Genomic DNA, 27976 nt, shown 5'->3' on the forward strand with positions numbered 1-27976 from the left:
TAAGAGGCTTGACGGCTCAATTAGAGAAGCTTAAAGTTAATGATTCAAGTTTTATTTGGAGGGAGTCATCGCTTTCAAGACACATTAAACACAAATTCAGCATTCGTCAGAGCAGTTGTGGTGGCAGGTGTTTCCTTGAGTTTCTAGAACAATGATGATACTGCCAATAAATCTATTAGTGACAGTGTTTATTCTTTTATTTAAAGCGGTGGTTCCCAGGTTTTTCCATTACATTTCTACGTTGTAGAGGCTGCATGTCAGTCAGATATAGAGTTGAGTAAGGTCAGGTTGTCAGGGGACACTGACTGCCCTCATAATGTTAGTGTGACCGGACCCTGGGATCCAGCCTGTCACCACAATCACCATGTCGCCTGACTTGAAGAATCCTCTCGCTTTCCCTGTGGAGGCAGACGGAGAGAAACACAGGAGGGTGTGTGAGTAAGACAGTATCATAGCATACAAATAAGCAGACTAATGGAGGGATACATACAGACACACACACACAGCTCACACACACTGACCTATATCCATGCCGAAGTTGACCCTGTTGTCTACATCATCGGCCCAGACGGGAGCAGGCAGAGGATAGAAGAGGACAGGAAACACTCCTCTTAACAGCTGAGACTGACGGGCCACCTAAGGGAGACGACAGAGTAGACAAAAGCTGCTCAGCGATCACTTCAGAGTTTTAAATAACTACGAACTGTTTGCTGTGGTGGAAAATAACTAAGTAGATTTACTTTAAGAGGTGTACTTCAGTACAAGTTTGAGGTACTCTATATTTCTACTCCACTACATCTCAGAGGCAAATATTGTACTTTTTACTCCACTACATTTATTTATTCAAGAACTTTTTGCTTAACAATTCAAATTATAGTCAAATAAATGATTATGTATTATCATAGATAAATATAAAACTTCAGAATTTCAGAAGCAGAACATACTAAAATGAGCACACAGACAGAATGTTATTATGAAATGGGTCAATCTGCATAATGAGTACTACTTTTGGTATGTATGTATTCATGTTTTTACTTTTGTACTTTCACGTAAGTAAAGTTTTGAATGCAGGACTTTCACTTGTAACAAAGTATTTCTATACTGTGGTTTTAATACTTAATTATGTCAGTAAAGAGTACTTCTTCTGATTTTTTGTGAAATTAGTTCATCTCAGATTGTTTCAATTGAATGGGTTTTATAGATGTGTAAGTATCCAGTATTTCACAAAGACAGAAAAAGTGAGAGAAAATTTAAAAGAAAAATATAACTGTTTAGTGTAACAGAGGTATATAGTTATATAAGAGGATATAAGGTTTTCTTGTGACCCTCGGGTTGGGACATTGATCTAATGCCACATTGAGGCCAATTTAACTGACATTTTGGTCCAAAGGTTATCTAAAAATCTAAAGGCCAGACTTACTTTAAATCCACTGACAATATTCAATATGTCAATATTTTTGGTGAACCCCTGACCTTTCCTCTAGCACCACCAGCAGCCAAACCATCCACTTCTAAACAATAAATACACATCATGTGATTTAAAATGGATATTCATGCTCCCCAGAAGAATAATCCTTTACATTTTGGACACTTTTCTCCATTAACACCATCAGGCCAAAATATCACATTTGCATACGATGTCATGGTTTAAACACATCCATGTTACAAGGAGTTACACCCTTCTGATCTTTATGATCTCATGACCTTTCCTCCCTCAGGACAAGGACATAATTTATTATCCTATTACACATCTGTTAAAATAATAGGAAGATTTCATAGGTTCATTATATAGAGAGCATAAAAACGTCTTGTTAATAAAGTTATGTTCGGAATAGTTAATTTTTTTTTTTTTTTAGAAGTATTCTAGTAATGCTTTTGATTTGTTTTATTTAAGAAAACGACGTGGTTTCAGTTTACATACATTCATTTATGTCATATAAATGCTGTGCAAACCTTTTCTGAGAAAAAACATATGAAATTGTGAGAACAGGCTCCTGGTTCCCAACAATGTTAGAAATTTGTACATTTAGACGTTAGTTAAATAATACTCAAGTTGCAGTTTGCATGCATGTCTGTCCAGACTGATATAATACATGTAGTGAAGTAATTTAATAAATGGTATTAAGTGTATTCTTTGGAAAAAATATCATTATATTGATGATACATCCAGTTAATATACATTTTTGGATTATTAGGATTATAGATGTACTGGCTAAACAGGTACACATGTACTTAATAACTGTAAAGTTAAATTCTTATAGAGTTTAGTTACATAGGTTTTGTTTTCTCTTGGTATTTTTAGAGGCAAAGTCTCTCTATGAGCTGTAGGTGAAACTCACTGACTCACTCTCTGATCAACATTAGCGCTCAATATGTTGTCTGCAGTCATGTGATTCTGATGACGCTTTAAATTCAGACTGTGTCAGTGAATGAAAGACAGAGGACGCACTGAGGAAAGTTATTGTTTAGGTGTCGTCTGAGTCAACATGTGTGTGAAATCTAGAATTGCTCATTTCAGTCTTAAATTATGGCTAAAAACCTAATTTGAGGCCACAATGACCTTTAACCATTGGGCCAATCCAAGGTCAAATCATGTCTCCAGTTAAAACATGTTTTGTGAGGTCACAGTGGTCTTTGACCTTTGACCACTAAAATCTAATCAGTTTATCCTGTTGGAAGAAATTCCCTCGAGGTGGAGTGACAACCCAAAAACATAAAGCCTCCAGCCACAAATATCACCGGCACTGAGGATATGATAAAGGTGGACAAAAGTGGGCAAATATAAGAATATAATAAATATACTTCCAACAGTTAAATGCAAATGTTAGAGGTGATAATTTTGTCTCTGTTATCATTTATTTGTCTCTTGTAGCCATTATTTTTTGTTTTATTTCTAATGTGAATGTTTTAATTTATATTTATTTATATATTTGCATTATTGTTTTAATTATTTATTTTTTCTATTGTTGTATTTTATTGTGACTACTTCTTATCTCACTTATTATTTGTATATCAACAGGGCACTCCTGCAAAAGAGAGCTTGCTCTCGCTGAACTTCTCCAGACCCCCCTGTGATCTGAGATGTGTGTTGTCATAAGTAGGGTCAGAGGGTCAAGCTCCCATGGAAGCAGCCATCCACTGAGCTGAATGTGTCCACACCAGGTCCAGATGTACTCCTCTGAATCTGACTCCTCTGACCTCCATATGGAGCATATAGCATGTGGAGGGGGCTCTTATATGGATTAACTCCACAGGACTTTAAAATCAAGGGTAAACGTGATCTACTTTAAAAACTGTTTGTGACACATTTTGTGCTCTGAACACTTTTTAAAATAACTGTACGCTCTGTAGAAACACACTCCAGTAAAACATCACACATAAATACAGTCAGTGGGACCAATCTGAGACATCTTTAGCGCTGTCACTATTTACAACAACAATGACTGTGAGAGTAAATACTGACTATATCACACATTGTTCAGTTTTGAAAAGTGTGAGTCATCAACAATTAAGTTGTGGTTCTCGGAAGACAAATGCACGGCTGGTACACATAGGCAGACTGTACCTGAGGGGTTCTGGTGACGGCAATAATAGGACAGCGAGGGCGGTACCTGGACAGGAGATGTGCAGCCCTGGAGAGACAATCAGGAAAGAAGGATAGTGAGAAGGAGCGAAAATATATCATCAATATCGGCACATGTGAACAGCAATTCCATGTACAGATAGGTTATTTAGAGTGACTTAAGTGCATATTTGCCTTCCCTCCAGATTTCCCCCGGGAGACTCCTGCATTTTTGGTTTCCTCCCAGGGTCACAATTGTCCCCTATTTCTTCCAATTTCTGACATATTTTCACCATACAGCATGTATAACAAAATACAAGGGACACTGAGATGACGTGACACATAGACATTAACATTTAGCTCAAAGCACTGCTAAGCCTGAGCACAGCCTCACAGAGTTGATAGCATCACTGTTTCCTTGCAATCTTGATCCAAAATCAAGGTCATCAGGGTCTGCTCAGCGTCTTTATAGAGTAATATAGGAAGATAGAACGGAACAATTTGCACTTATTATGCTTCTCCACTCAAGTGTTTTTCCTTTAATTTGTTACCCTCTATATGTGGTGCCTGTGTATATATAGAAATAGGCCTATGTGGTGATTTAAAAATATGCATTCAAATGTGTAGTATATCTATATGTGTGTGTGTGTGTGTGTGTGTGCATGTGTGCAGAGTAATCTTAATTTTGCAAGCAGTCAGAACACAATAAGCATTATAGTCAATGTTAAACTCTACCCAAAGGATGTGAAAGCTGAAAATATTCATAACATCTGTTGCTCCAACCTTTATAGAGCATGTATGTCTGTCCAGGGGGAAGAAGAGAAACTAAAAAACTGAGTGATATGTTTACCAAGGTGTAACTCTTTCATGAATGAGTCTATATGTGCATGCTTTTAAGATGACTCAGCACCACCGTTGCACGGTAATGCAGGAAGTGGTGGGTCCTGTATGTAAAGAGGTGGAGGGTTAGGGTGTGGATGTCGGGGTGTTCACACAATCTTAAAAATAAGATGAGAAGATTGATACCACTCTCATATCTGTACAATTAAGAGCTAGTTGGCGGATTTGGTTACATTTGGACAAAGCCAATTTCCAGTGTTTGTGCTAAGCTAAGCTAACTCTATGCTATGCCAACACAACGCTAAATCTACAGATATGAGAGTGGTATCAATCCTCTTAATTCTTAAATTGAATAATAAATATTTCCCAAAATCTCAAACTAACTCTTTAACTATACCGTAACCACACAATGTTTGGGACACACACCTGCCACTGGTGGTGAGGACTATGATGGCCCCAGCACAGCATTTGAAGGAGGACTCTACAGCTCCAATGGCTGTGACCTCTGTGGGGTCAGAGGAGAGAGGAGTGAGGCGACGCAACTCCTCAAACAGCTGCTGGTGGAAAATGGCCGCCTCTGCCTCCCTGCAGATCTAAGAGACAACGACAGACAAGGGAGTGTGTGTGTGTGTGGGGTGGGGGACAGAGGGGGAGAGGGTTATCAGAGGGCACTAAGTCAGATGTAATAGAGTGGACATCATGCACACACAGAAACACGCACCGAGTGCATCATTGCGACTGCCTCCACAGGAAACAGTCCCTTGGCGGTCTCCCCAGATAACATTACACAGTCGGCTCCATCCAGTACGGCATTGGCGACGTCACTGCCCTCTGCTCTGGTTGGTCGTGGGTGGGCCACCATGCTTTCCAGCATCTCTACACACACACACACACACACACACACACACACACACACACACACACACACACACACACACACACACACACACAGAACATCAGCTTCACATTAGTCTTTTAACCACAACCAAAATGTCTCCATGACAAGACTGTGAAGGGATTAGATCAATGAATCCATCAAAAATAAGCCACTTTGTATGTCAATTTTTGTCCTAGATGAGAAAGTAATGTAAGGCACACAGGCTTTAGGGAGACAATGAAGAGAGGAGCTAATGGCTTTCTGGATGGATGGACAGTAGTGGAGGAGAAATGAGAGATCGTTTAGACTAAGGCAGGCGAGTATGAGTTTGCGAGATCATTATTGGCGTGCTGGAGACTCAGTATTATGAGTCAATAAGCACAGCAGACGGTTGGAAAATAAAATTGCTCGCAGCATTGCCGTAGAGACCGCACTTTTGTAGTAGCTAAGAAGCTGCTGCTAATGCTGATTAGTGTATGTGTGTGGATGTTGTTTGTGGGCTCGGGTCTTGACTAGCAAAACCCGCTATAACACTGTCACTCTAAGTCAGGAGCTGTAGCAGAAACAAGATACAGCACTGTGACTCAAAATGTCTGCGGGAGCCTCTGTGTGTGTGTGTGTGTGTGTGTGTGTGTGTGTGTGTGTGTGTATAAAGGGAGAGGGGTGTGAAAGAGAGGAAATGTGTCTTTGAGGATGAATTTATTGGACAAGTGAGTGTGTGTTTGTGTGAGTACATTACGTAGGAGTGCAAGGTTAATGTGTGCCTGTTAGGTTTTAATGTTAGTTTACTTGGACCCATTTGACGTTTGATTGGATAACACTGTAGTTAAGAGTCTAAATCTGCATATTTGATCATTTCTAGCGTGTGTTTGTGTATGTGCCTGTGTCCCTGACCTGTGTGGCACAGATAACAGGCTTGCCGGCAGAGTTGCAGCGTCCAATCATCATCTTCTGGGCGATGAAGACTTTCTCCGCCGGGATCTCGATCCCCAGGTCACCCCTGGCAACCATCACGCCATCGCTCTCAGCTAGGATCTCCTCAAAACTGACAGAGATTCAGAGGGAGAGTTCGGTATAATAAAAAAAAACAAGGAGTTGGAAAAGAGAACAAAAGGAGGAGTGAGGAGGGATGAGGGAGGCAAAGAGGAACAAAATAATGATGTTTCTGTGCCTTGTCCAGGTCTATATCTGCAAAAACAGGATTCTGCACACCGCTGCTGGATCTAGAAAGCATACTGAGCATAGAGTCACATCATGATCTAAATCCTACATCATCTGGATGAAATCCAAATACATGTGTGAGCAATGTAAACGAGCAGCAGGGACATATAATTAGGATGCAGATTAAAAGACAATTCAAATACAGCTGCTGGAGATGTGACTCGTCACGCCCAATGTTGATACAGAGCAACATAATCCTGTACAATTTAATCTTTTTCATTGATCAAAAAAATCCCATTTAAATTGGAAGCGTAGTTAAAGAGCGAACAGTAGGAGACAGCAAGAGATAAGTAATGGAGATGAGAGAGCTGTAAAATAAATTGTGTCAGATATATTAAGTGGCAGCTATAACTCACAGACAGCCACACAGATCGCTTCTCATAGATGTGTAAAATCCAGAGCTGACATATGTCCATCCATCACCAACAGCTGGCTGTCCACAGGGTGGTTTATAAGTCCTGTCACAGCCTCATTATGAAAATTTCAATGCCTCCAGCTACTGTATCCCTCAAAATAACTGTGCCTTAATGGATTTATTTATAGCATATTCCTTTACTCACTTCTGAACGCCTTGCCGGCTTTCCACCTTGCTGATCACTTTGATATCTCGCCCGTGGGGCCCCAGAACTCGCCGCACGTCTCTGACATCCTTAGCGGAGCGGATGAAGCTGGCGAACACCATGTCTACGCCCTGGGCCACCCCAAACCTCAGATCAGCCTCGTCACGCTCGCTGACCGCCTGCAGGGCGATAAGGTCGCAGCCAGGGAGGTTGACGCCTTTGCGGCTGCACAGCACGCCACTGGCCTCCACCACAGTATCCACCCAGTCAGGGCCTGCAGGAGGAGTTGAAGAAAATAAGAGGTCAATTAAATTATCCTCAGAGTTGTGAATTGAGGATACATTTCTTTGTAAAGATTGAGTTGAGAAAGGAGTTTTAACTCTAGTGGATCTCCTTGAAGGAAACAATGTTTATTAAATTTGGAGAAAGGTTTTGTCTCTAATGCAGATTCCTGGAAATATCAAAGATCTAAAGGAAAATGTATGCACATACTCTGAGGACCCCCTTTAGTTCGGACTAATTAGAGGAAGGTCCATAAATGTATCTGGGATTTCTGAAGTTATAATTGTGATTTCAATCAGGCGGTATGTACTGAGCGACCCACTAATTATAATATATATACTGCAGAGCCTTAGATATGATCCAAACTACATTACTACTATAATGGTGGGGAAGTAGATTTTGTTATGAGACAGAAGGACTCCAGGGGAATCATGTTTTCATGACTCTGAAGGTTATTCAGCTAGGCAAGGTTAGAAAAACTCTCATTGAGAATGACAGACAGGCCCGATCATTATGATTTGTGGTCTCTATGAACTGATGTAGTGCAGCAATAAAATATGAGACAAGTAGGACATTGTGCATTGGTATAATGAGTAAAATGCTATGTGTATAATAATGGAAGCCAGGAATCTAGCAGGTATGTAGGCATTTGTGTATGTACATGTGTATGCTTACATATATGTGGATATGCATATGTGCAAATGTGTGGGTCTTTTTTCCCTATTAGTATTGTTGTTTTCTCAATGATTTTTGTATTTATCATTTAGCAAAATTGCTCAAATATATATAATTAAACAAGAAAATAAGAACTAAACTGTTTGTTAACACTCTGGGTTTGTTAAAGTCAGTTTAATATTTATTACCTATTTCTTGCACTTTGAGTCCAATGAGGCCGTCATCAATGTAGATAATGCCTCCCTTCTTGAGGACTTTGGGCAGACTAGGATAGTCCACCCAGATGATCTTCCCGTCTGTCTTGTCTTTGTCACTCTCTGCTGTCACCACACGGACATGACTGCCCTTTGTCAGCTCCACCTCCTCCTCTACTTTCTACACACACACACACACACACACACACACACACACACACACACACACACACACACACACACACACACACACACACACACACACACACACACACACACACACACACACACACACACACACACAGTAACGCTGCTTTTAAGTAAACACCATTATTGTCTCTCTATTATCGACACATTTTTAAAAGCAAGGTCCACTTGAGGGACAACTAATGACTCAAATAGGTAATTATTTAAAAAAGCAATGCATTAAATACCATTTAATGTCAACACACTTCTCAAATGCAGCGAAGGAGTTATCACATATTTGTAATCACTAGTTGTTTCAAGGAAATCATCTCTTTTTTTAGAAGTATTATTTTAAGTAGAGCCCGACTGATACGTAATTTTTGAGGCCCACGTGATACTGATTTCAGAGGGGAGACATTCAAATATTACAGATATGGCGGCCGATATAGTGGGCACTGAAACGACTATGCAAAGTAACTCAAAATGCTGCTTTCTTAAATAAATTGCTTTATTAAAGAATATTTCAGTTAAATATTCTTTAACATGTTAAATAATTTAACATAAACATAGTCAACCACTTTTAGTTGACAATGCTGAGAGCTGCTTCTTCTCTCTTTTTTGCCACAGAATTGTAAATTGCACTCTATTGGATAAATATCAGCCAACAGATATATCTAATATCTAATTTTAAGCTCCTGTGTTTGCATGACATACAAATTGTTCTGCAAATTGTTTACCTTAAACATAAAGACCAAGAAATCACTCAAAATCTTCTCTGCTATTATTCGAAATAAATATGTTTCTCTTCTGGCATGTCTGACTTATATGGCAACCCTCCAGGTTCTGATGTGGTCATCTATAGTGCTTTGATGTACCTCTATCTGTTGGTGAGCATGGTGCTCATGGAAAAAAACCAAACAAAGATCAAATATTTGACTTTCTCATCCGCACAGAGAATGTTCCTCTGTTTGCTGTTGCAAAACCACACCCGTCTGACCTGAAACCTGCTTGAGTCAACTCTACAGGTCGTCTAAACCCATGCTGAACTTCAACAATCTAGTGTGTGTTATGATACTTGTGGCTGAATAATTCACATCAGAGGTTGTGAGAGCCAAAGAAGATGATAACATGACAGATGTCAACTGTACAGGGCTATAATTGTCCCAAAAATATGTCAATTGCTCATTCATTTGTTCATGTCTACTGTTATTATCTAACTTTTGGTTGATTGTGTTTTATAGTGTGTGTCATCCTTCCTGTCATCTATTTGTCGACATTCTTCCTGTTCATGTAAAATGTCAGTTGCTAAAACATGCAAGAAATGACAGAGAAATTAGAATTAGCTGGTAAGAATATCATATAAAAGATAATATATAACATAAAATATAAATGCACATTTGTGTAAAACACACGTGTTAATAACTCTATTTTATCCTTCAATTAAGCTGCTAAACAGACTTTACAAGAGGCACAACAAGCAAGAACCAGTGTGCAGCTTGTACGTCACGCAGATCATTTTGTAAGCTAATCAAGGCATGACGAGGTTTCCAACAGCTTGGAGTTATTTGTTCAGCAAAGCAGACAGCATGCAACAGCAACACAAAGAGCAACACAAAACGCCAACAGTCGCTGAGGTAACAGTAACACAAGATGATACAAAGCAGGTCGACATATTTTCAGCTCCTCTTACACCTGACTGCCTGTGACTGCTTGATTAGACTGTTTGACAGATGCAGCATAACATGTTTACCCCTTTCACTAATCCAGTGCGGATCTCCGGACCCTTCGTATCCAAGGCGATGGCAACCGGACGATAATACAAGGGGTCAGGGGTTACCGTCTCCACTGCCTCTCTGATGTTTTTGATGGTTTCGCCGTGGTACTGACAAACACAGGGAGGGAGAAAGACAGATAATCAATACATGACTGAAGAAAAGACCAAAACATGTGTGCATAAGTACTGTAATTGGGACACAGAGAAACACGTGTGCTACTGGTAAACATACTTCATGTGAGCCATGTGAGAAATTTAGACGAGCAATATTCATTCCTGCCTTGACCATCTCTTGAAGTTTGGGGACTGATCGGGATGCAGGACCTGAAAGGACCAGAAGAGAAAGACATTTGACAGTAAAACGATTTGATTGACAGAAACAACTCTGATAAGCACTCCATATCTCTTATTTGCATAATGCACAGAGTGTATATATTTCTAATTATCGTCTTTATATATTATATTTTATATTATATCTTTATAATATTTTTACTCAGTATTCTTTATTGTACATTTTCGCCTATGCTGCTGTGTCAAATTTGAGTTTTAAATAATTTTCAATAAAAATAAACTGATTCCAGCTTCTCAAATGTGACAATTTACTGCTTTTCTGTAAAGTAAACTTTGGGTTTTGGAGTAATTTGAATATATCAACTTGTGTTATGTAAATTATTTTCACTACTTCCTGATATTTTCCTGATATGTTATGATATAAAAAGCTGCAGTCGCACAATGAAATTAACCATGTTGGTGTAATTTACTGCTAGTCAAACAGTTGGAGACAAGTCCTTCAGTAAGTAGTTAAGAAATACCTGCAATACGACGATATCCAGAGACTCAGAGCTCTGCAAGAACTAAGAAGCAATTTGTATACTGTATTTCCTTCTAATTAATTCCTATTTTTCTGGGCAGAAGAAGAGCAGAGAGAGCTCCACAGTGCTACAGCCAAGAATCTAATCCTGCCAACACACTGAGGGCCACCCAGCACCCAGGAGCTGACTGCCAGCGATGACATATAACAGTTGCCAGAAAACAAACTTGAAACTGAGACTCTCTGTCTGCGGCCGGTTGTCACACTCACCAATGGTGCAGATTATACTGGTGTTGCGTGCTGTGATTGGCTCCTGGTCGATGTCCAGCAGACAGAGATGCTCCAGGAAGGTGTCAGCCATGCTGGCATCCAGCTGCTGGCGTTGGATGAAAGAGTCCGGCAGTGTCATCGCCTCTGAGTAGCGCCTGATGCGAGCTATAGTGACAGAGAAATATTGTCAGCGGGGTGAAGCCAGTCATTAAAAACTCTCCTGCCAACTCCACCTGCGAATACAAATGAACTAAACACCTCATGAGGAAAAAAGTGTGTCATTTCTGTGTTAATGATGAACCAGAATAACAGCACTTCTAGTAAGTGTTAAAAGTGAAGAGTGGAGATAAAAATAGCAGCTTACCACCACAGAATGTGAATGTATAGTCACAGCACAGGAAGCATACTTAGTATGTGAATACTGACCTGACATTAACCTCAGGGAGGGGTTATCGAGATTTACATACAAGTCGGTAGTATGAAAAGAAAACACTGCAGTTCAGCGGATATTCTTTGACAAGCAACAAAAGGAGGCAAGAAGGCTGATAATAACCCCAAATAGCGGAGATAAAAGGGCTGTCGGGTGACATTTGAAGCACTGGGGACTCCGCACCACACAATCCTTTGATATAAAGAAGACTGTATTTCAGACAACTGAAAGGAAGGAAATGGTTGTTTCACAGGCAGTTTAATAAAAATGATCTCCCTCTCTACTGAAGGTAAACTGAGATGTGTTGCATTCTCAGAAGAGATACTGAAACTGAAAGAAGACTGATTTGACTGCATTTTTATTGTTGTCCAGTAGAGCTGTGACGGTAAGTCAGTTAATTGATTAGTTAATTGAACGAAAATTGGCTGCCAACTGTCATTTATGTCATTTATAATAGTAAATGAGGAGTGAAGACGTCACTTTGGGCTCTGGGAAATTGTGATCAATCACTCAATTATAAAAATATTAATAATAATAAATAATCTTTGGTTGCAGCCCTGTTGTCCAGCCTGTCAGTATAGGAGCTCAATGTTCTTCTCCATCTTGAAAACCACAAGCAAATGACAAATGAAAGGATGAGTGTGTGAAAAGCAACAATTGTAATATGATGCACATTTTTAACTTATGCTTGTTAAACCCTCATTAATTGAGTATTAGCTCAGCAATTTGTAACACAACATGGACATTTGCTTATGAAGCTATGATGGCTAGCGTGTTAGCAAACAGTCGCCTATTACACATCCAGCACACTTGGAGCAACACTAGCATGTGTCTGGAGTCGTGTTTCCGACCACCTGATGAATCTAAGTCCAGTATTCACTCCCCTTCAGCTAACTGCTGTGAGACATATGAGGCTGTTTAGCTGCTAAATGCTCCACTGTGTTTGTAGCTTTAGATTCCAGCGGTGGCTGCATAGGATTATTTCACAATACCAATAACTCGAGAGAATTTCACAGTCCAAATGCCAACATTTATTGAAAGAAAATGATTGTAATTTAAAAAAATTTAAAGTTTAAAAATTAAATTATATTTACATATTTCTATAACCACAATAACAAAAATTAAATTTTGGCTCTTACAATGTTCACCAGCTAGACACTACCTTCCTGCCTCCTCTGTGGTGTTTGTTCGACATTAAAAACAATGAGCTGAAAGATGCTTTACAGCTGCATAAAGCAGAAGGAAACTCTGAGGTGATAATTATCTGAGGCTGTATCACTATGAGGAATCCCTTTCACATTATACAGTCATTTGAGCCATTATTACAATACTATTGATTAGAGCAGCTTTAGAATAAAATAATTAAGTTATCTGATAGTTAAGATTATTGTTTGTGTACTAATAAGTCAACAATCTGACAAAATACAATCAAACAAACACATTTTAGCTCACCTTTCCCCTCTTGAAATCTTAAATTTGTACTCAAACTGGGATGATACTAGTACATATTGCCTGTCAACACCCTATCCCAGAGACTCCAACTGTCACTAGTGCCTGCAAAACCTGAGAGTAAAAGCCAGTGAATGGAGCCCATGTCTCTCATGCAAAGCATTGTAGTCTACCTGGCTGACGGCTTTGAGCCAGTACAATGGCATCCATTTGAAAATATGTCACAGTCAGTCAAGCCTGCAATTTCTGCCACCACAGGGGAGGAGAGAGTAAAGACCAGAGAGGAGGAGGACGAGAGGAGGACCTGACAGACAAGGTCGCTGCTAACGGCACAAGAGGAGTGAGGAGGTAAGGAAGAAGGATGGAGTGAGGAGGGTGAGGAAGATGGGAGGAAGAAAACTGGATTATTTGTTAAGTTTTTCTTGTTAATTTGTTATTTTTGCCTCTCACAGTGCTGTGTATTAATTGTGTGCTATAATTTAAAACCTGCTGTGGTGAACAGACATGCAGAGAGTCAGCAGAGGAAACTCCCTGATCAAAATTGACTTGAGGTTTTGCCAGAAACTGTGAACATGCACCCCGATCCTCTATCCTGTGGATTTGGTAGCTGTCAGTGTTTTCTCTCTCTTTCTCTTCATGTCTTTTTATCCCTCTCTCCCTCTTTCTCCACCTCCCTGTGACCCAGTTCTGCCGCGCTGCTGCACACATCATTACGTGTCCCACTGAGATCCTCCTCTGACACTTGGAACACATGGAAACACACACACACACACACACACACACACACACACACACACACACACACACACACACACACACACACACACACACACACACACAGGTACCTGTTACTGGAAGGCTGACTATAAATAAAGCAGGCATTAGGCCAAAGAGAGTTGCAAAATATCAGTCAGTGCACAGCTTTAAGTAAGAAAGATGAACCAGGTGATGGGTGAGGCCAAATTGTACCAGGAATTACCTGTTTGCAGAGGGTCACATTCCTGCACATAGCAGGTCAGTGTGTGTGCCTGCAATCAGATGTTTGTCCAACTATGACTCTGCACTTAAAGTTCAAAAGCATCTGAAAAACGATGCAGTGGTGTATTTTCTGAGCAAAAAGGTAAAAATGGGCAACCGAGTAATATAAACACAGATATTGTTAAAAGATTATATCTAATACATACAACTAAATCACTGCATACTAATCTGTTTTGTCCTTGCAATTTAACAATTAATCAAGGTAAATCAACCACTAAACAGTCATCTCTGGATTTTTAACCATGCTGACACACCCACAACACAAAAGAAAATCAGCGGTCCACTTACCCATTTTGACAAAACCATCAATTTCTTTAATAAGATCCAAATTTACTGCACTGTGCCTCCTCTGTTATTTATTTATTTTAGTCGACTGGAGTCATTAATTTTTTTTTTATTTCCTCCTCTGTCTGTCCTCTTCTTGTCTGTGCTGAGGTTGGGCACTTGTCATTCTCTAGTTCTAGTGAACAGCCTAGTTCAGTCTCTTTCCTTCATTTTTACCCTCTGACCCCTCTGCTGCCCCCTCGTCTCTCCTCCCACTCACACCATTTGGAGCGAGGCCACTGGTTGCAACAGAGGGATGATTTTGGATGAATTAGCGTAGGTGGCTCAGCCTGACTGGGCCATGAGGATGCTAAAAATGGAAAAAAAACTTGATGTCAATAGCCCAGTGATGACACTAAACTATCAGGGTGCACTACAGTACAAATTGATACTTGTCTATGCTGCATCGATGCACATTATGTAACTCCTAACCCTGAGTTTGACACACCATTTACCCCAAACCAGACACAGAAAATCTCTGCAGTTCTTTCCACATGATTCTAAACTAAATTAGTCGATCGACAGAGAAACAATCAACCATTTTCAGGAGTTTTACCAAAAATATATTTTTCGTAACCCTATTGTTCTGTTCTTATTTGTCATGTTCAATCCAAATCACTTAAAAGCCTTATGAAGAACAATGTTTAGGTTGCCAGATTCTAAAGTTTTAGAGTTTCTTCCTTTCTAAGACACCAAAAGTAAAAGCAAGTAAATCACCAATAAAGATAATGTCAGAAATAGGAGTAAAAAAAGTTATTAATAGATTAATTTTGGTCCAGATGGCCTTCACAAGGTCAAAGGTCAAACAGTCCATTGGAGGAATTCACATGATGAAATAAAAAGACAAAAGAAAGTGTCATAATTTAACACAATAAACATAAATTGCAATCTGGCAACACAAAAGTAGTTTTTATTATCTGATCTATAAAGTATAGTAAATTATTGATCAACTACTAATCATAAGCCATTGGTTAGAGCTACAACAAAGGATGACTTATTAGAAAGTGGAACCTCTCCCGGATTTACTAAATTATATACTAAAGAAGTTTAATTAGTCTACTGCAGATTCAGATTGAAGATCTTGATGACAGAGAGTTTCTGAACCTTTGAAAAAGTCTCTATCAGTACATCATTTTTGCTTTCACCCACTGCAGCACTTTATTCTAAAACACACAAACCAGGTCATGTCTCAGTGATAGCTGGTTGACGTTATATAATTGTGAGACTTTGACAGAACAGGTGACACATAGAGATGATGTGTCTTCCACTCAGTGACACAGTTTACTTAAAGTGGGTCTCTAAGCACGGTGCATGGAGTTGCATTGTGCAGAGTTGTATCTATGCACAGTCACGAATGGACCCAGGCTGACAGAGGGTGTAAATCGTTAGCCAAAGGGCAAACAGACCTTTGTTCCCGAGCTGACTAGAGAAGATTTAGCCTGCAGCACTCTGATCTGTGTAGCACACACCTAGTATGATATAATAGCACTGCATATAATTACCAGACTGGGGCAAAGGTCGGTTTTACGCATCAAGATCAAAGTGCAATAATATTAGACGCAACTTAAATTAATAACTCTTGAATAGAATAAAGGGCAATGAAGCAGTTTTAAAACTTTCACATTTTAGCCTCTAAAATCCAGAACTTCATTTTAACCTGAGAGTAAGTTGCCTGTTTCAGGAGAAAATTAAGTATTTGTATGGAGCTCGTCGCTAAACAATTGAGAAAAAGAACAAGTAGAGTGATCAATATCTGGCGGAGCGACAGAAACAAACAGTAGGGAAGATTTTCAGCTGAAAAACAAACAATCTAACAAAATAAAACAACAATGTTACATGAAGAGCAGGGTGTAGAGAGAAAGAGGTGTGCGACGCAGAGAGTCCTTGCACACAGTCACAGAATGTAAGTGAGGTTATAAAGTTTAGATGTTTGGAAAAGAAAGTCACCAACCTGTTGGATGTATGAAGCAGGCCCAGACTGAATGGTGAGGAGGGACAACAAGTAACGACATATGTAAATGAATGGGTTGGTGTACGTTTTAGCGCCATCTGGCGGACAGTAGTGTTAATGTTGCTTTTGCACATTTTTGCCACAAATGAAGACAACAGGAGGAGGAAAATTGTACTTTATTCATCAGAATTATGAGTTCTTAGGCTCTATGAAGGTGCTGAGTATAAATTTCAGTGAGTATCATGATAAATCTGGTGGTTATGTTTGGAAGATGAACACTGAATTGTGTGATTAAACATGTTAAATGTTGATTGCACGACTCTCTTCTCTGTGTGTCTGTCAGAGCTTGCTGAAAGTGATCCTTGGTGGAGTCTCGGGCTGCAGGATGAGGGTGCATGTGGTTTTGATGTCCTCAGAGGACGACACGCTGAGATGGAAGCTCAGCAGGATCTAGACCGAGAGGGAGGAGAGAGAAGGGAGGATGAAGAAGAGGCGGGGGAGGGAGGAGGTGATGGTGGCGTGAAGACAGAGTGGAGTAGACAGTCAGAAGGATAACAGTAATGTAGTACTCAGCAGTAGTGGTGGGAAGTGAGTACATTTACTCAAGTACAATCTGTGGTACTTCTAGGATACTTTTACCCACTGTAATTCACACTGAAATATTGTACTACTCTACATTTATTTGAGAGCTTTAGATTCTAGTTACTTTATAGATTCAAAATATACATTAAAAAACATGTGCTTATAAAATAAAACGCATTGGTAAAGATTAAAGCAATTGTTTCCAATGTTTTTGCCATGTGACCTCTTATAATAAAGCAGGGCCTAGTTGTAGCTATTTCCTCTCTAAACTTCTCACATTGTTTTATTTAAATAACTGTTTAAGGCTCAAAGTGGTAAAATTATCCAATATTCCACAAAAAAAATAAAAAATCTCCTCTTGCATCTCATCTTTTCTTTCTGACCTCCATCCTCATCTCCCTTCTCTTGTCTGCTGTCACTCACATGCATGAGCAAGAGCTGCATCTCGTTCTCAGCAATCCTCCTCCCGACACATTGCCTCGCCCCGAACCCGAACGCCAGGGAGCGAAACCCTGTCCCCTCTCCTCTTTGGCCTTCCTCTTTGCTGGTTCCCCACCTGCCAGGGTGAAAGCGCAGTGGATCCTCAAACACCTCTGCACTCCTTCCCAGAGGGTAAAGACAGGCCTGGACCATCGTCTGAGGGGGAGAGTTGATGTCCGTCAAACGCAGTGAAGTCAGCTGTAGCACTGAATGTGTTTGTGTGCAGCTATACTCACCCCAGCAGGTATGTGGTAATTCTGAAGAACAATGTCTTTGATGGGATATCGCTGCACTGTGGTTCCCACCGGATATAACCTGATACAGCCCAAAACAACACCAGAAACACACACTTAAACAGATTCATGTTTTCTAGATATTGCCTTTGACTTATGACTCACTCACAACACAAACTACAAATTACTGGTAATCAGTTCTTATTTTAGGCATTTGAGGGATGCATCTGTTGATCAAAAACTTTGTAATGGAAACAGACTCTTAGACAGCTGTTCCCAAGCTCACGGCATGTTGTTTTTTTTCATGGTACTCTATTGATCTGAAGAGGAAATTTGTCTTTATCCCCTTATAGCTATCACCTCAGCTGAAGCCTGTTTTTTTATGGCACAGGGGATGTTTTTGCTTCAGGTTAAAGGAAAGCTGCATGAAGTGAAGCTTGCAGATCCCTGTGATTCACCTGTCGGCAGGTTGTTGATTGATTGTAAAGTTATTTAGGAATTTGCACCACTAAAGCACATCAGCTGAATCCTGCATTATTGTGTTAACTCTTGGCTTGTTGAAGTGGCAAAATGTACTTTTAAGGTTTTTATTATTTTAAGCATGAAAGTTAATTCGAACTGAACGTCCGCTTACTAACTTTTCCAGGGCTTATTGAGATGGCTCTATTGATATGGGAGCCCCGTAGTTTGTTAAAAAGCACTTTAAAAACTGCTTTAACCTAACAACAACTGGGCTCATGTGTCAACAGATCCATCTTTAGGACAAATGAACAAACTCCATCATGTTGTGATATGGTAGAAAGCTCTGGAAAAGTTAATAAGTGGTAAAGTATGAACTTGCATTCTTAAAATTCGAACCAACAGAGATAAGAGATCTAAAAACTTGAGACTGTTTTGTGTCATTACTTTAATTTATATTGTGCTTATATGGTGCATATTTATATCAATCAAGGATTGGTTATTATATACCTGAGAATCTCCTTGACTGTGCCTTTCAGTAGTGGCGCCCCCTGCAGGGCTTTCTGAGGGTCACCACCAGCCTGAGCCCATGACGCCCTCACCTGCTGCCTCACCATCTCCTGCACCTCCGGGTTACGGCCCAGCTCAAACAGAGCAAACTGCAGGGGCACTGCTGTCTGCAGAGAGGATGGGATGAGAGGTGACATGGAATCAGTTGGGGTGAGGCATATAAACACAAGCCAAATAAGATAAACACAGAAACACAGAAACACACACACACACACACACACACCGTGTCAACCCCTCCGGCCATCAGCTCTGTGATGTTGGCTTTGATGAGGTCCAAAGATAGCTGCCCTTTCCCCATGAGTTGGCCCAGGACCCCGGTGTACTGGGCTCCTGGTGCTCCAGCCTTAGACCCTAGACCCTTGGAGGATGACAGTCGCTGGTACCCCCTCTGGATCCTCGCCTCCGCTAGAAGAATACCAGGACAGGATGATAGGTAAGATGAAAGTAGTGAAGGGGAATTACTGAAATAGATTGAAAAGGGTTACATAAACTAGATATCTAGGTGATATGATCCATTATTCCCTTAGACTTAAGAGTCCAGTGATGGCCTTTAGCTCCTATCCTACCATGGCTGAAGATGTGATCCCATGCACTGGCGTGCTTGGTCCACAGAGGGGCACGAACACGGAGCAACAGGCGAGGGGGCAGGTAGAGGAGAGGAGGGGTGGTTGCCAGCATTTCCTCCACTGCCCAAATAAACTTCTGGGACTCCATGGAGGGAGATGAGGAGAAGAGGCCAATACGCTCCCCGTAGATCACATGGCAACTGGCTACAGGGGGGAGGAGGGTAAGAGATAACTGATGTTAGCAAGCAAACATTCAGAAAATGTAAAAAAGGCTAAAACAAGAAAATATGTTAAAATAGTAAAGGCTTCACTGAGAGTTTTTAAAAGCAGCAACAAAGAACTTTTATTTTTTCTTAATTCTTGTGGCCCCTGTGGACGAAAGTGGTAGTGTTTCCACCACCTTGTGTCATGAATCTTGATTTAAAGCGGAATCCAGCTTGGTGACTCTCATTTGCTTATGTGGGTCATATAGAGGCATTAGATTGAAATTTAGACTCATAACCAGTTGAAAAACTCCTTGTAGTAGGTTTAAGTAGATTATAAAACCCCCTGACTCATATTCTTATGTTTTAAATGTAAACTTTGAAGGATTACCAGCCCAAAAAATACATACATTTTTACATAGTTACCATTAAAAGACATTTCTCTCCGTGACAGCAAGAAAATATGCTGTATTTTTCCAGTCCAGTTCCACTCAGAGAGACAATTTTGTTTCCTGAGCGCATACATTGTCTCGGAGGAACTGTCTCTCCTCCACCAGACATCCATCACCTATCAGACCTGCTTGTTTTATATTAACCACACATCACTGACTGGAATAGAGTTTCTTGGGGGTCTATTCCTAGCCTGGCTTAGCACCTGGCTTCAAGAGCTGTGGTCCATTAAGAGCAAACCAGCATGACTCAAAGTCATCAACTCTCCCCCCTACACACACTCTTTCTCTCTTTCTCTCTCACATACACACACACACACAGATGCATGCATGTGAACAGCACACTGAGTCACACACGCATTCACACTTGTGAATGTGGCATGTTGCAGATAGGCACATGAAAGGAGCAGACCTGGTGAAAGAATGCTGCAGCTTTTATCGTCTTTGTTGGTGTTTCTATTTTTAAAGGTGCATGTTCTCCTTGACCTCCTACATCTGTAATATGTTAACGACAGATATGCCCTCGGGTTAAAATGAGGTTTGATTCTCACACGAGGTGAGAATAATTTAAACTGAGAACAGAAACAGTGGAGGCAGTGAGGTATTAGTAGGGTGGAAGGGGTTGTTTTTTTGAAGATTTGAAGAAGGTGATGCTCCTGCAGATTGTATAATTCCTCTGACGTCAGACACTGTCACAGCCTACGTCAGCATTTGTGACTCAACAAAAAAAGCTGATTGTTAGGGTGAATGAAATGAAGTAGGAGACATTAATCCATACCCTGCCCTCCCCAGACCTCAAGGTCGATCATTGCTGGGTGAAAAGGAGACTGTTGGGTGGTGGGATATCCCCATCAGACCCTCATTTTCTTGCACCTCTCTACACTTTTCCAGACATAATTTTGTGGCCTCATTGTAAATAAAACAGGAATTAATGGGTACTTAAACTGTGCAATCACACATAGGAATAGACCACATGTCACAGATCACTGGGGATGATGACCTCCGACCTTCCAGTGCGAAGCGGAAGAGGTCAGGACTGGGATCCAGGGTGAGACTGCGTTTCCGCTCCTCGCCTCTTCCCTCCCTGTCCACTCTCACCCGCAGCATTCGACAGAAATCCCTCGCCACCTCATCAAGCAGGGGTAGAAAGCACTTTACTGCCGAAGTCATCATCACCTCCTTGTTGAGCAGTAGACGGTCAGCTCGCCACTCCTCACCGTTCCTGTGGAGAGAAGATTTGGACTGAGGCATTAAAGTCGTCCCGTTTCGCCTCTCCTCTGTCATTGTGAAACTGGGTCTGAAGCAGATGTGCTGTTGTTTTGCTTAAATATTTGTAAAGTAGACGTGCTGTGTCAAAGTCTGTTCCTCTATCAATTTCTGTGTAAAAAGTCTCCTCTGTGATGCTTAACCTCTACCCAACTTTACCATTATCCATCCAGTCATTTCTGTGATAACCTAAGACCATGGCATTATGAGATGTCAAAGACATGCAGGCTTACAGAGACACAGAAGCACACAAACAATGTGGTTTGTAGTCATTTTGCATCTCTGTGTGGTTGTTTTATGACTCATGGTGGTCGTTTTGTGCCTCTTTATAGTCTTGTCACGGAGTCTTAACATATGTGTGTCTCTGTAGTCATTTTGTAGTTGTTTTGTTTCCATTTGTGGTCATTCTGTTTCTCTTTGTGGTCTTTTTTGAGTTGTTTTGCGTGTCCTTGCAATCTTGTATTCATGGGGATTGAAAGGTGTGTCTCTTTGTGGCCTTTTTGTAGTTGGTTTGTGTACCCTCCAGACATTTTCTATCTGGAGGAAGGAAATTATTGATTTTAAAATGCTTTCAGAAAGGGGCACTCTTACACATAAAGGCCAGTTCACTCATCATAATGGGAACTTGCCTGTGAAAACAGTTTTATATCCTGTGTTTCTGGAGATCTTTCTAAAGTCTGACAACCAGTGATATAGTGCAGGTTATACACAGGTATACAGAGTATAAGTTGGTATTGGGTATTCCTACTTCTTCTCTGATCTGATCATTGTGTTCTGCAAGCTGAATTTTATCCATGACCTGGTTGTCCAATTTTCCCAATTTCCAATTGGAGTAAGGAATAAGGAATACCTCATTTATCCTTTGCTGGATGGGCCACTTTAAAATAGAATTTGGGCCATAAATTAAGGAGTATACCCAATTCTCCAGGCACCACTACACCACTGCTGACAACATAGCCCTGATGATCTCTGCAGGATTATCTCATCTTTAGCTTGAACACTGAAAATTTAGAAACAGAAAGCCTGTGTTCCAAGCAGGGAGTGTGGTGTTTTAAAGCTGTAGGCAGGTAAAAGAAACAATACCATTATTTGAATTATGGGAAGCTTAAAATCCAGTGGTTTTACATTTTGACCTATATTAGAGACTGAAAGTCAGGATATCTCTGCTTCTGCTGCTTTTGAGTGTCATATGACTTTCCCAAGAAAGAAGAAAGCAACACAAGCTGCACCAATTTTTACTGGAATTGGCTGATTTTTATACAAACAAAAACCATCAGAATAGTTTGAAAGATGCTACAATCACATTAATATTCAACATATAAGAATTTTAAAAAGCTACAGTAACAAGGTTGTAGCTGAATATGTTCCACAGCAGATTGAATGACCCCAAAAAAATGAGCAAGATGATGATGGCAAGTGATTACATGCACTTAAACACACACACAGAAACGTGATTCCACCACTCAGGGGAAGATTCATAATCATTCACTGGAGTCCTAATCTATAGTAATACTAGCTGCCTAACCCTGAACATAGACCTAACTTTAAACCAAGTCATAACTCTAAAACTGTATGACATACATAGTGGGGACTTCACTACAACGTGAGGTGTGGTACTGACTTGAGGAAGACTCCTTTGCTGTGCTGACGTATCTCTCTGTGTGTTGCCCAGGGCTGCAGGGTCATCCGTCGGGGGTGCAGGCCCTCTGCGCGAAAAAGCTCACCGATGTCAGACGGCAACATGATGTTTACACTGCTTTGGGTGCCCACATGCTCCCTTCACACACACACACACACACACACACACACACACACACACACACACACACACACACACACACACACACACACACATAAAGGCTATGGTGTAAACTCTATGCCCTACTGCTACAAAAACACACTTTGATGATCAATACTGCAGTTCATTATTCTAACAGCAATGCCACACTTATCCCATCATCCCACTGTCTATCCTGCTACCTGTAGATGGGGCCGAGGGCGTTGAAGGTCCTCTCCATGTGCTTGTGGAGGTGCCGGAAACGATCTTCTCTGAAGAATTTCACCAAGTTGACCCAGCCGTTCCTACCTGTGTGAGGGATCTCCTCAAAGCTCCGCACCCGTCCATCCACACCCCTCTTTCTAACTCCCGTACTCTCACCTCTTTTCCTCCCCTCTAACTTTCCATCTACCACCGTCCCTGCTGCAGTCAGACAAAGAGCTCGTTGTGGTGCAGCACCACAAAGCAGATTTCTGGACCCTCGGGTGCCCTGTGCTCTGATGCACACAGTCACTCGGATGTACATGCTCCTCATGGTCCAAACCAGATGTGTTTGTCGATCTCATCCAGAGTTGTTGCAACCCTCGCTGTCGTGAATAGACTGATTATTTCCCTCCTTCATCCCCAACCCTATATCCTTGAGTGTGCTCTATTGCTCTGATGAACTGATAGCAGATGATGATTTATGGATGTGAAGAACAGAGTTCAAGAGTATCACAACAGAGCCCAAATGTCAGGCTGATCTAAAACACAAACACACACACACACACACACACACACACCCCACACACACACACACACACACACACACACACACACACACACAGGCCGAAAAAAGAGTGAGCCCAGCTGGTCAAACATGTCTTTATTTAAGAAGTTCTTTTCCACAGTTCATAAACTGTGTATTTGTTAGTTTGTAGGTTTTCTGCTTCCTGTTGTATCAAAATATTTAATTAGCAGCTTGAGACTTTTTACACACAGTATCCGCTCAATGAAAACAAGAGAATAAACGAATAACTTAAAACTATCAGGTTAATAAATGTTACAATTACAATTTGGCTCAAATGTGATACAGATTATTCACAAAGAAACAGAAAAACAGTTAATAATTAATATAAAATAAGTGTATTAAATGTACTTTCATTACTTGTGTGAATTTGTGATAAAAATGTTACCCTGAGGTTCCTTACTTGTGTATAGATCACACAGTTGGATCTATATCAGACAACCCTGTAAGAAGAAACTAGCTACAGTAGCTTATAGATAATATAATAGTATAAAATAATAACAATTAGAGTATAACGAAATGAGGATCTAAATGTAAATGATAATCTAATAATTATATTGACCCCTAATGTAACATTAGGGTTAAGAAAAATGTGTTATTCCTTTATTAATTAATATCATTATTGTATTATCAGTTAAACCCTGACATCACTTGTGAGTTAACTTTAACTGACTGGTGTATTAATAAGGTTATTATCGGGGAATTCATTACATTTACAGGTTTGATCAACCTACTTACATTTAGTGCATTTTATAGAAGATGTTAAACCATCTGGCTGTATTATTCTTGCTACAAAACAGACAAAAAATAAGTACAAAAAGAAAGTCTGAATGACACGATGTCATTGTGTGTAACAGGCAGTGCTGGAAGTACATTTAAAATTCATTTTTCAAGTAAATTCAAGGTACTTGTACTTCCAATTTATGCAACTTTATGCTTCTACTCCCCTACATTTCAGAGGCTTTAGTTACAAGTTGTAAATTCATACCCTTCATTTCCAGTGAAAACCACATATCTTTGAAATTTATAAACTGAAGGATTTAAAGGATCCTTAATGGGGTGACAAAATTCTCCTACTTCTTAAGATAAATAAACTAGCCTATTTAAAAACCCTCAGATTAGCTAGAATATAATGTATGTATCATCAAAGCTGTGAGCCGAGCTGTGTTTCAGAGCTCATGAACAGGTTATTTTTTTAGGTTCTCACGAGACAGCGATGCTACAAACACATGCTGATATTATAAAATATGTTGCATTGTGGGGATTAATAATGTATAAAGTAGTAAAAACTTGCTCAACTTTAAACATCTAGAGCTGTAAAAAGCAACATACACATTACTATTAATCATATAAAATAATAAACACTCTCTGGGACCATTTCTCTACTTTTACTTTTGATGCTGTAACCATGGTAACAGGACTGAGTTTGTATGTTCATGTAAGATGATGCAGTTTGTTTGTCTGTGAGCAGCAATCATGTATGATGGCATTCTCCCTGCATTTCTTTAACCAACTAACACAACCAGAAGGCAGTGTGCCGATCGGCCCTGTAATCATGTATTGATCACATGACTTTACAAGAGTCCCCCCTTGCTGGTGTATAAGTGGACGTCTTGCTGTGTTTCCTCCCTGTGAGCGCCGCTGGGCCGAAGCTGAGGCCTTGGAAGGCACTCAGCAGGTTGAAGCCGTTGTCCTTGGTTTTGGTTTCAGGATGAATGATCCTCGACAGCTCATGGGGGAGCGACACTTTCCCTATAACAGACCTCAGGTGGTTTGTGTCCTTAGAGCTCTAATCGCGAAGGAAAGCCAGAAGAAGAAGAGGGTTGAAAGGCTGAAAGTGTGTCAAAATAATAACAACTAGACCTATTTGTCTATATTATATTATATGCCCATGCAACACCAACATCGAGTATATTTACAACAAATGAAAATATACACCTGTAAAGTATGATTTTGTCTTTGTTGGCATAGAGTTTAGAATTTTTCAATCTGAAGCTGAAACTGCATCAAAATACACGTGGTGATAGAATATCATGCTGATTTTTGTATTTTTGTAATAAATAACAGTTGAATGTTACACAGTTTTAGGTTAATCAGGTATATAAACACTAAGTTTAATGAATTAAGTTGCTGTAGCATTTTATACTCTGTGGTGAAAATGGCATTATACTTTATAGGACAGTTATAAGTGGCTTACATGTGTTTGAAATAATACAATTGTTTACTTTAAAACAGGAAATTAATTTTAAAAAACAGATGTGTAACTTTCAAAGTAATTCAGTAATTGTTATGAAACACATTGAAGTGAAGCTTGGATGTTCCACCGACCTCAGACAGCTGATATTTTCTCCTGAAGTGAGCTCTCATAGTTGCTCTCTCCGCGTTCTTCTGAGCGTTCATCGCTTCCCGCAGCTTCCTGTAAACACAGCAGACGAAACACAAATACACCTGACATATTACTGACAGAATCTAATGAAAGCAATATCTCTGCCACAGCACAGGTGACTTGAATTAAAGTAATTCATTTTAGCTGCCTCCTGTAATGAATGCAAAGGGAAACTGGTACAGACACAAAACAATGTGAATTGAAAGCACACGTGTTGTTTAATGAAGGGGTTTTCACCAAATTCAGATTTTTAAAACAACTTGTTCCATCAGTATGTTTTCATTGATGCAGCATATCTAAGTACATTTACTCAAATACTGTACTTAAGCACAGTTTTGAGATACTTTTTCCATTTTATTTCACTTTACACTTCTACACTGCTACATTTTAGATGAAAACATTGTACTTTATATTAATATACATTTACATATATGGCAGTTTCTTTACAGATTAAGATTTTCTGTAGAGAACATATAATTACATATTTATAAAATACAATGCATTGTTATTTATGAGACTACCTAACAGTAAATAAATAAATAAAGTTTGTTCCTTTGACCAACTACAGAAGTAAAACGCTGCTCACACATTCCTGCATCAGTAACACTAATATCTACAGGGACCATTTTTCTGCATTCGGTATTTTTACTTTCAATACTTTAAGTAAACTTTTCTGATAATACTTATGTACTTTTACTCAAAGAGCATTTTTAATACAAGACTTTAACTCGTATGAAGTGTTTTACAGTGCGGTTTCTACATTATGTGTCCACTTGCCTCTCCTTCTCCAGGTCTGCCTGGTATGAGCAGATGACCGACGGGTCTTTGGGGTGGGCAGTTCGGAGATTAGGGGTCCTCCCCTGCCTGTTGCATCCTCCTCTTCCTCTTCCTCCCCCACCTCTGCCTCTCTTGTTCCTGGGTTTGGCACACAACTGCCTCTCCTTCACCCCTGACACACAGCTGGTCAACTTCCTGATGGGCCTCCTCAGTGACTTCTTCACCCTCACCACAGACTCCATGATGGGACGGGGGGGGGGGGGGGGATTGACCAAACTGCTACTTCTTTGACAGATGGCGGGTGAACATAAAATGGTTTCCCCCTTCGCTCATGTTGGGTTGCTCTGACAGGACAAAGTTAGGACACACACAGTGTCACGTCCAGTGGCGGCAATAACTCAGGTTGAGACATGCCAAGGACAAGGACAGCATTCAGACAAGGCTCAGACACACAGACTTAGTAAACACACTCTCACACACACACGCCTGCTTATAAAAGATTACATATGCATATGAAGTGTCTGTCATCTAGAGGAAAGGGAAGCACTTCTTAGTGCTCTTGACCAAGATGGAAACCACACAAGAACAAACATAATGTTATTTTTCACTCATTATTTATCCACACACTAATATTAGCATGTTTGTTCAGTCCACAGTTTTCTTACCGATGCAAGCAACCACAGTTGGCCAAAGGCTCTCAGCATAAAACCCAGATAAAGCTCCAGCCAGATGGCATCCACCGCCAACAGGCAATCCTCCAAAGCTTTCAGAACAAATCAGAGAAAACGGGAAGAAATACAACAGAAGACTCTGAAGATGTTGTCCCAGTGCTCCTTGGCCCTCACAGCAGAAAAGTACTGTTTTGTGGTCCAAGTTTCAGCCTCTGCTTCTTCTGCTTTCCTCCTCCAGACCCGATTCGCTCTTCAACACTCTCCTATACAGATTACCACTTAAAGGACTTAATGAGGGGAATCTCGTTAGCTGTGGCAGCGAATGC

General features: G+C 40.3%; 3 protein-coding genes across 8 annotated transcripts; all 3 read right to left on the reverse strand.

Annotated features, from left to right (window-relative positions):
• Positions 1-30: 30 nt before the first annotated feature.
• Positions 31-16527, reverse strand: pklr (pyruvate kinase L/R). Of its 4 annotated transcripts, none has more exons than XM_051407013.1 (13): positions 16445-16520; positions 14714-14803; positions 11253-11417; positions 10404-10495; positions 10148-10279; positions 8206-8392; positions 7061-7334; positions 6174-6324; positions 5124-5276; positions 4829-4995; positions 3566-3632; positions 522-636; positions 31-398 (listed from the first exon to the last, which is right to left on the reverse strand). In XM_051407013.1, exons 1-13 carry the CDS (start codon positions 16503-16505, stop codon positions 292-294), a joined length of 1761 nt encoding a protein of 586 aa, XP_051262973.1. In that variant the 5' UTR covers positions 16506-16520; the 3' UTR covers positions 31-291. The 4 variants fall into 4 exon arrangements, with proteins under 4 accessions (XP_051262973.1, XP_051262974.1, XP_051262975.1 ...); XM_051407014.1 differs by lacking the exons at positions 14714-14803; positions 16445-16520 and adding exons at positions 14111-14159; positions 14458-14660; XM_051407015.1 differs by lacking the exon at positions 14714-14803 and having other exon boundaries at positions 16445-16527.
• Positions 16528-16604: 77 nt separating this feature from the next.
• Positions 16605-23655, reverse strand: LOC127367279 (cytochrome P450 11B, mitochondrial). Its single transcript, XM_051407017.1, has 9 exons — positions 23233-23655; positions 22874-23029; positions 20994-21208; positions 19335-19538; positions 18992-19173; positions 18709-18875; positions 17743-17821; positions 17450-17662; positions 16605-16894 (listed from the first exon to the last, which is right to left on the reverse strand). Exons 1-9 carry the CDS (start codon positions 23562-23564, stop codon positions 16784-16786), a joined length of 1659 nt encoding a protein of 552 aa, XP_051262977.1. The 5' UTR covers positions 23565-23655; the 3' UTR covers positions 16605-16783.
• Positions 23656-24461: 806 nt separating this feature from the next.
• Positions 24462-27938, reverse strand: LOC127367280 (complexin-3-like). 3 transcript variants are annotated; one of them, XM_051407018.1, is made up of 4 exons: positions 27645-27938; positions 26980-27323; positions 26145-26232; positions 24462-25605 (listed from the first exon to the last, which is right to left on the reverse strand). In XM_051407018.1, exons 2-4 carry the CDS (start codon positions 27219-27221, stop codon positions 25381-25383), a joined length of 555 nt encoding a protein of 184 aa, XP_051262978.1. In that variant the 5' UTR covers positions 27222-27323; positions 27645-27938; the 3' UTR covers positions 24462-25380. The 3 variants fall into 3 exon arrangements, with proteins under 3 accessions (XP_051262978.1, XP_051262981.1, XP_051262979.1); XM_051407021.1 differs by having other exon boundaries at positions 26980-27525; XM_051407019.1 differs by having other exon boundaries at positions 26980-27537.
• Positions 27939-27976: the final 38 nt, after the last annotated feature.

This window comes from Dicentrarchus labrax, unplaced genomic scaffold, assembly GCF_905237075.1.
Source record: "Dicentrarchus labrax unplaced genomic scaffold, dlabrax2021, whole genome shotgun sequence".
Lineage (NCBI taxonomy): Eukaryota > Metazoa > Chordata > Actinopteri > Moronidae > Dicentrarchus > Dicentrarchus labrax.

Coding starts and splice junctions, on each gene's coding strand:
- LOC127367279 (XM_051407017.1), bottom strand. CDS start 23,564: ATGAGGAGCATGTACATCCGAGTGACTGTGTGCATCAGAGCACAGGGC. Junction 21,209..22,873: donor AGCAAAGGAGTCTTCCTCAA/GTCAGTACCACA, acceptor TTCTCTCCACAG/GAACGGTGAGGAGTGGCGAG. Junction 19,539..20,993: donor CTTCCGCTTCGCACTGGAAG/GTCGGAGGTCAT, acceptor TCCCCCCTGTAG/CCAGTTGCCATGTGATCTAC.
- pklr (XM_051407013.1), bottom strand. CDS start 16,505: ATGTCGTTACTTGTTGTCCCTCCTCACCATTCAGTCTGGGCCTGCTTC. Junction 6,325..7,060: donor AGCCGGCAAGGCGTTCAGAA/GTGAGTAAAGGA, acceptor AATCTCTGTCAG/TTTTGAGGAGATCCTAGCTG. Junction 5,277..6,173: donor CTGTTATCTGTGCCACACAG/GTCAGGGACACA, acceptor GTGTGTGTAGAG/ATGCTGGAAAGCATGGTGGC.
- LOC127367280 (XM_051407018.1), bottom strand. CDS start 27,221: ATGGAGTCTGTGGTGAGGGTGAAGAAGTCACTGAGGAGGCCCATCAGG. Junction 26,233..26,979: donor GCAGACCTGGAGAAGGAGAG/GCAAGTGGACAC, acceptor CTGTGTTTACAG/GAAGCTGCGGGAAGCGATGA. Junction 25,606..26,144: donor GAAAATATCAGCTGTCTGAG/GTCGGTGGAACA, acceptor CTTCGCGATTAG/AGCTCTAAGGACACAAACCA.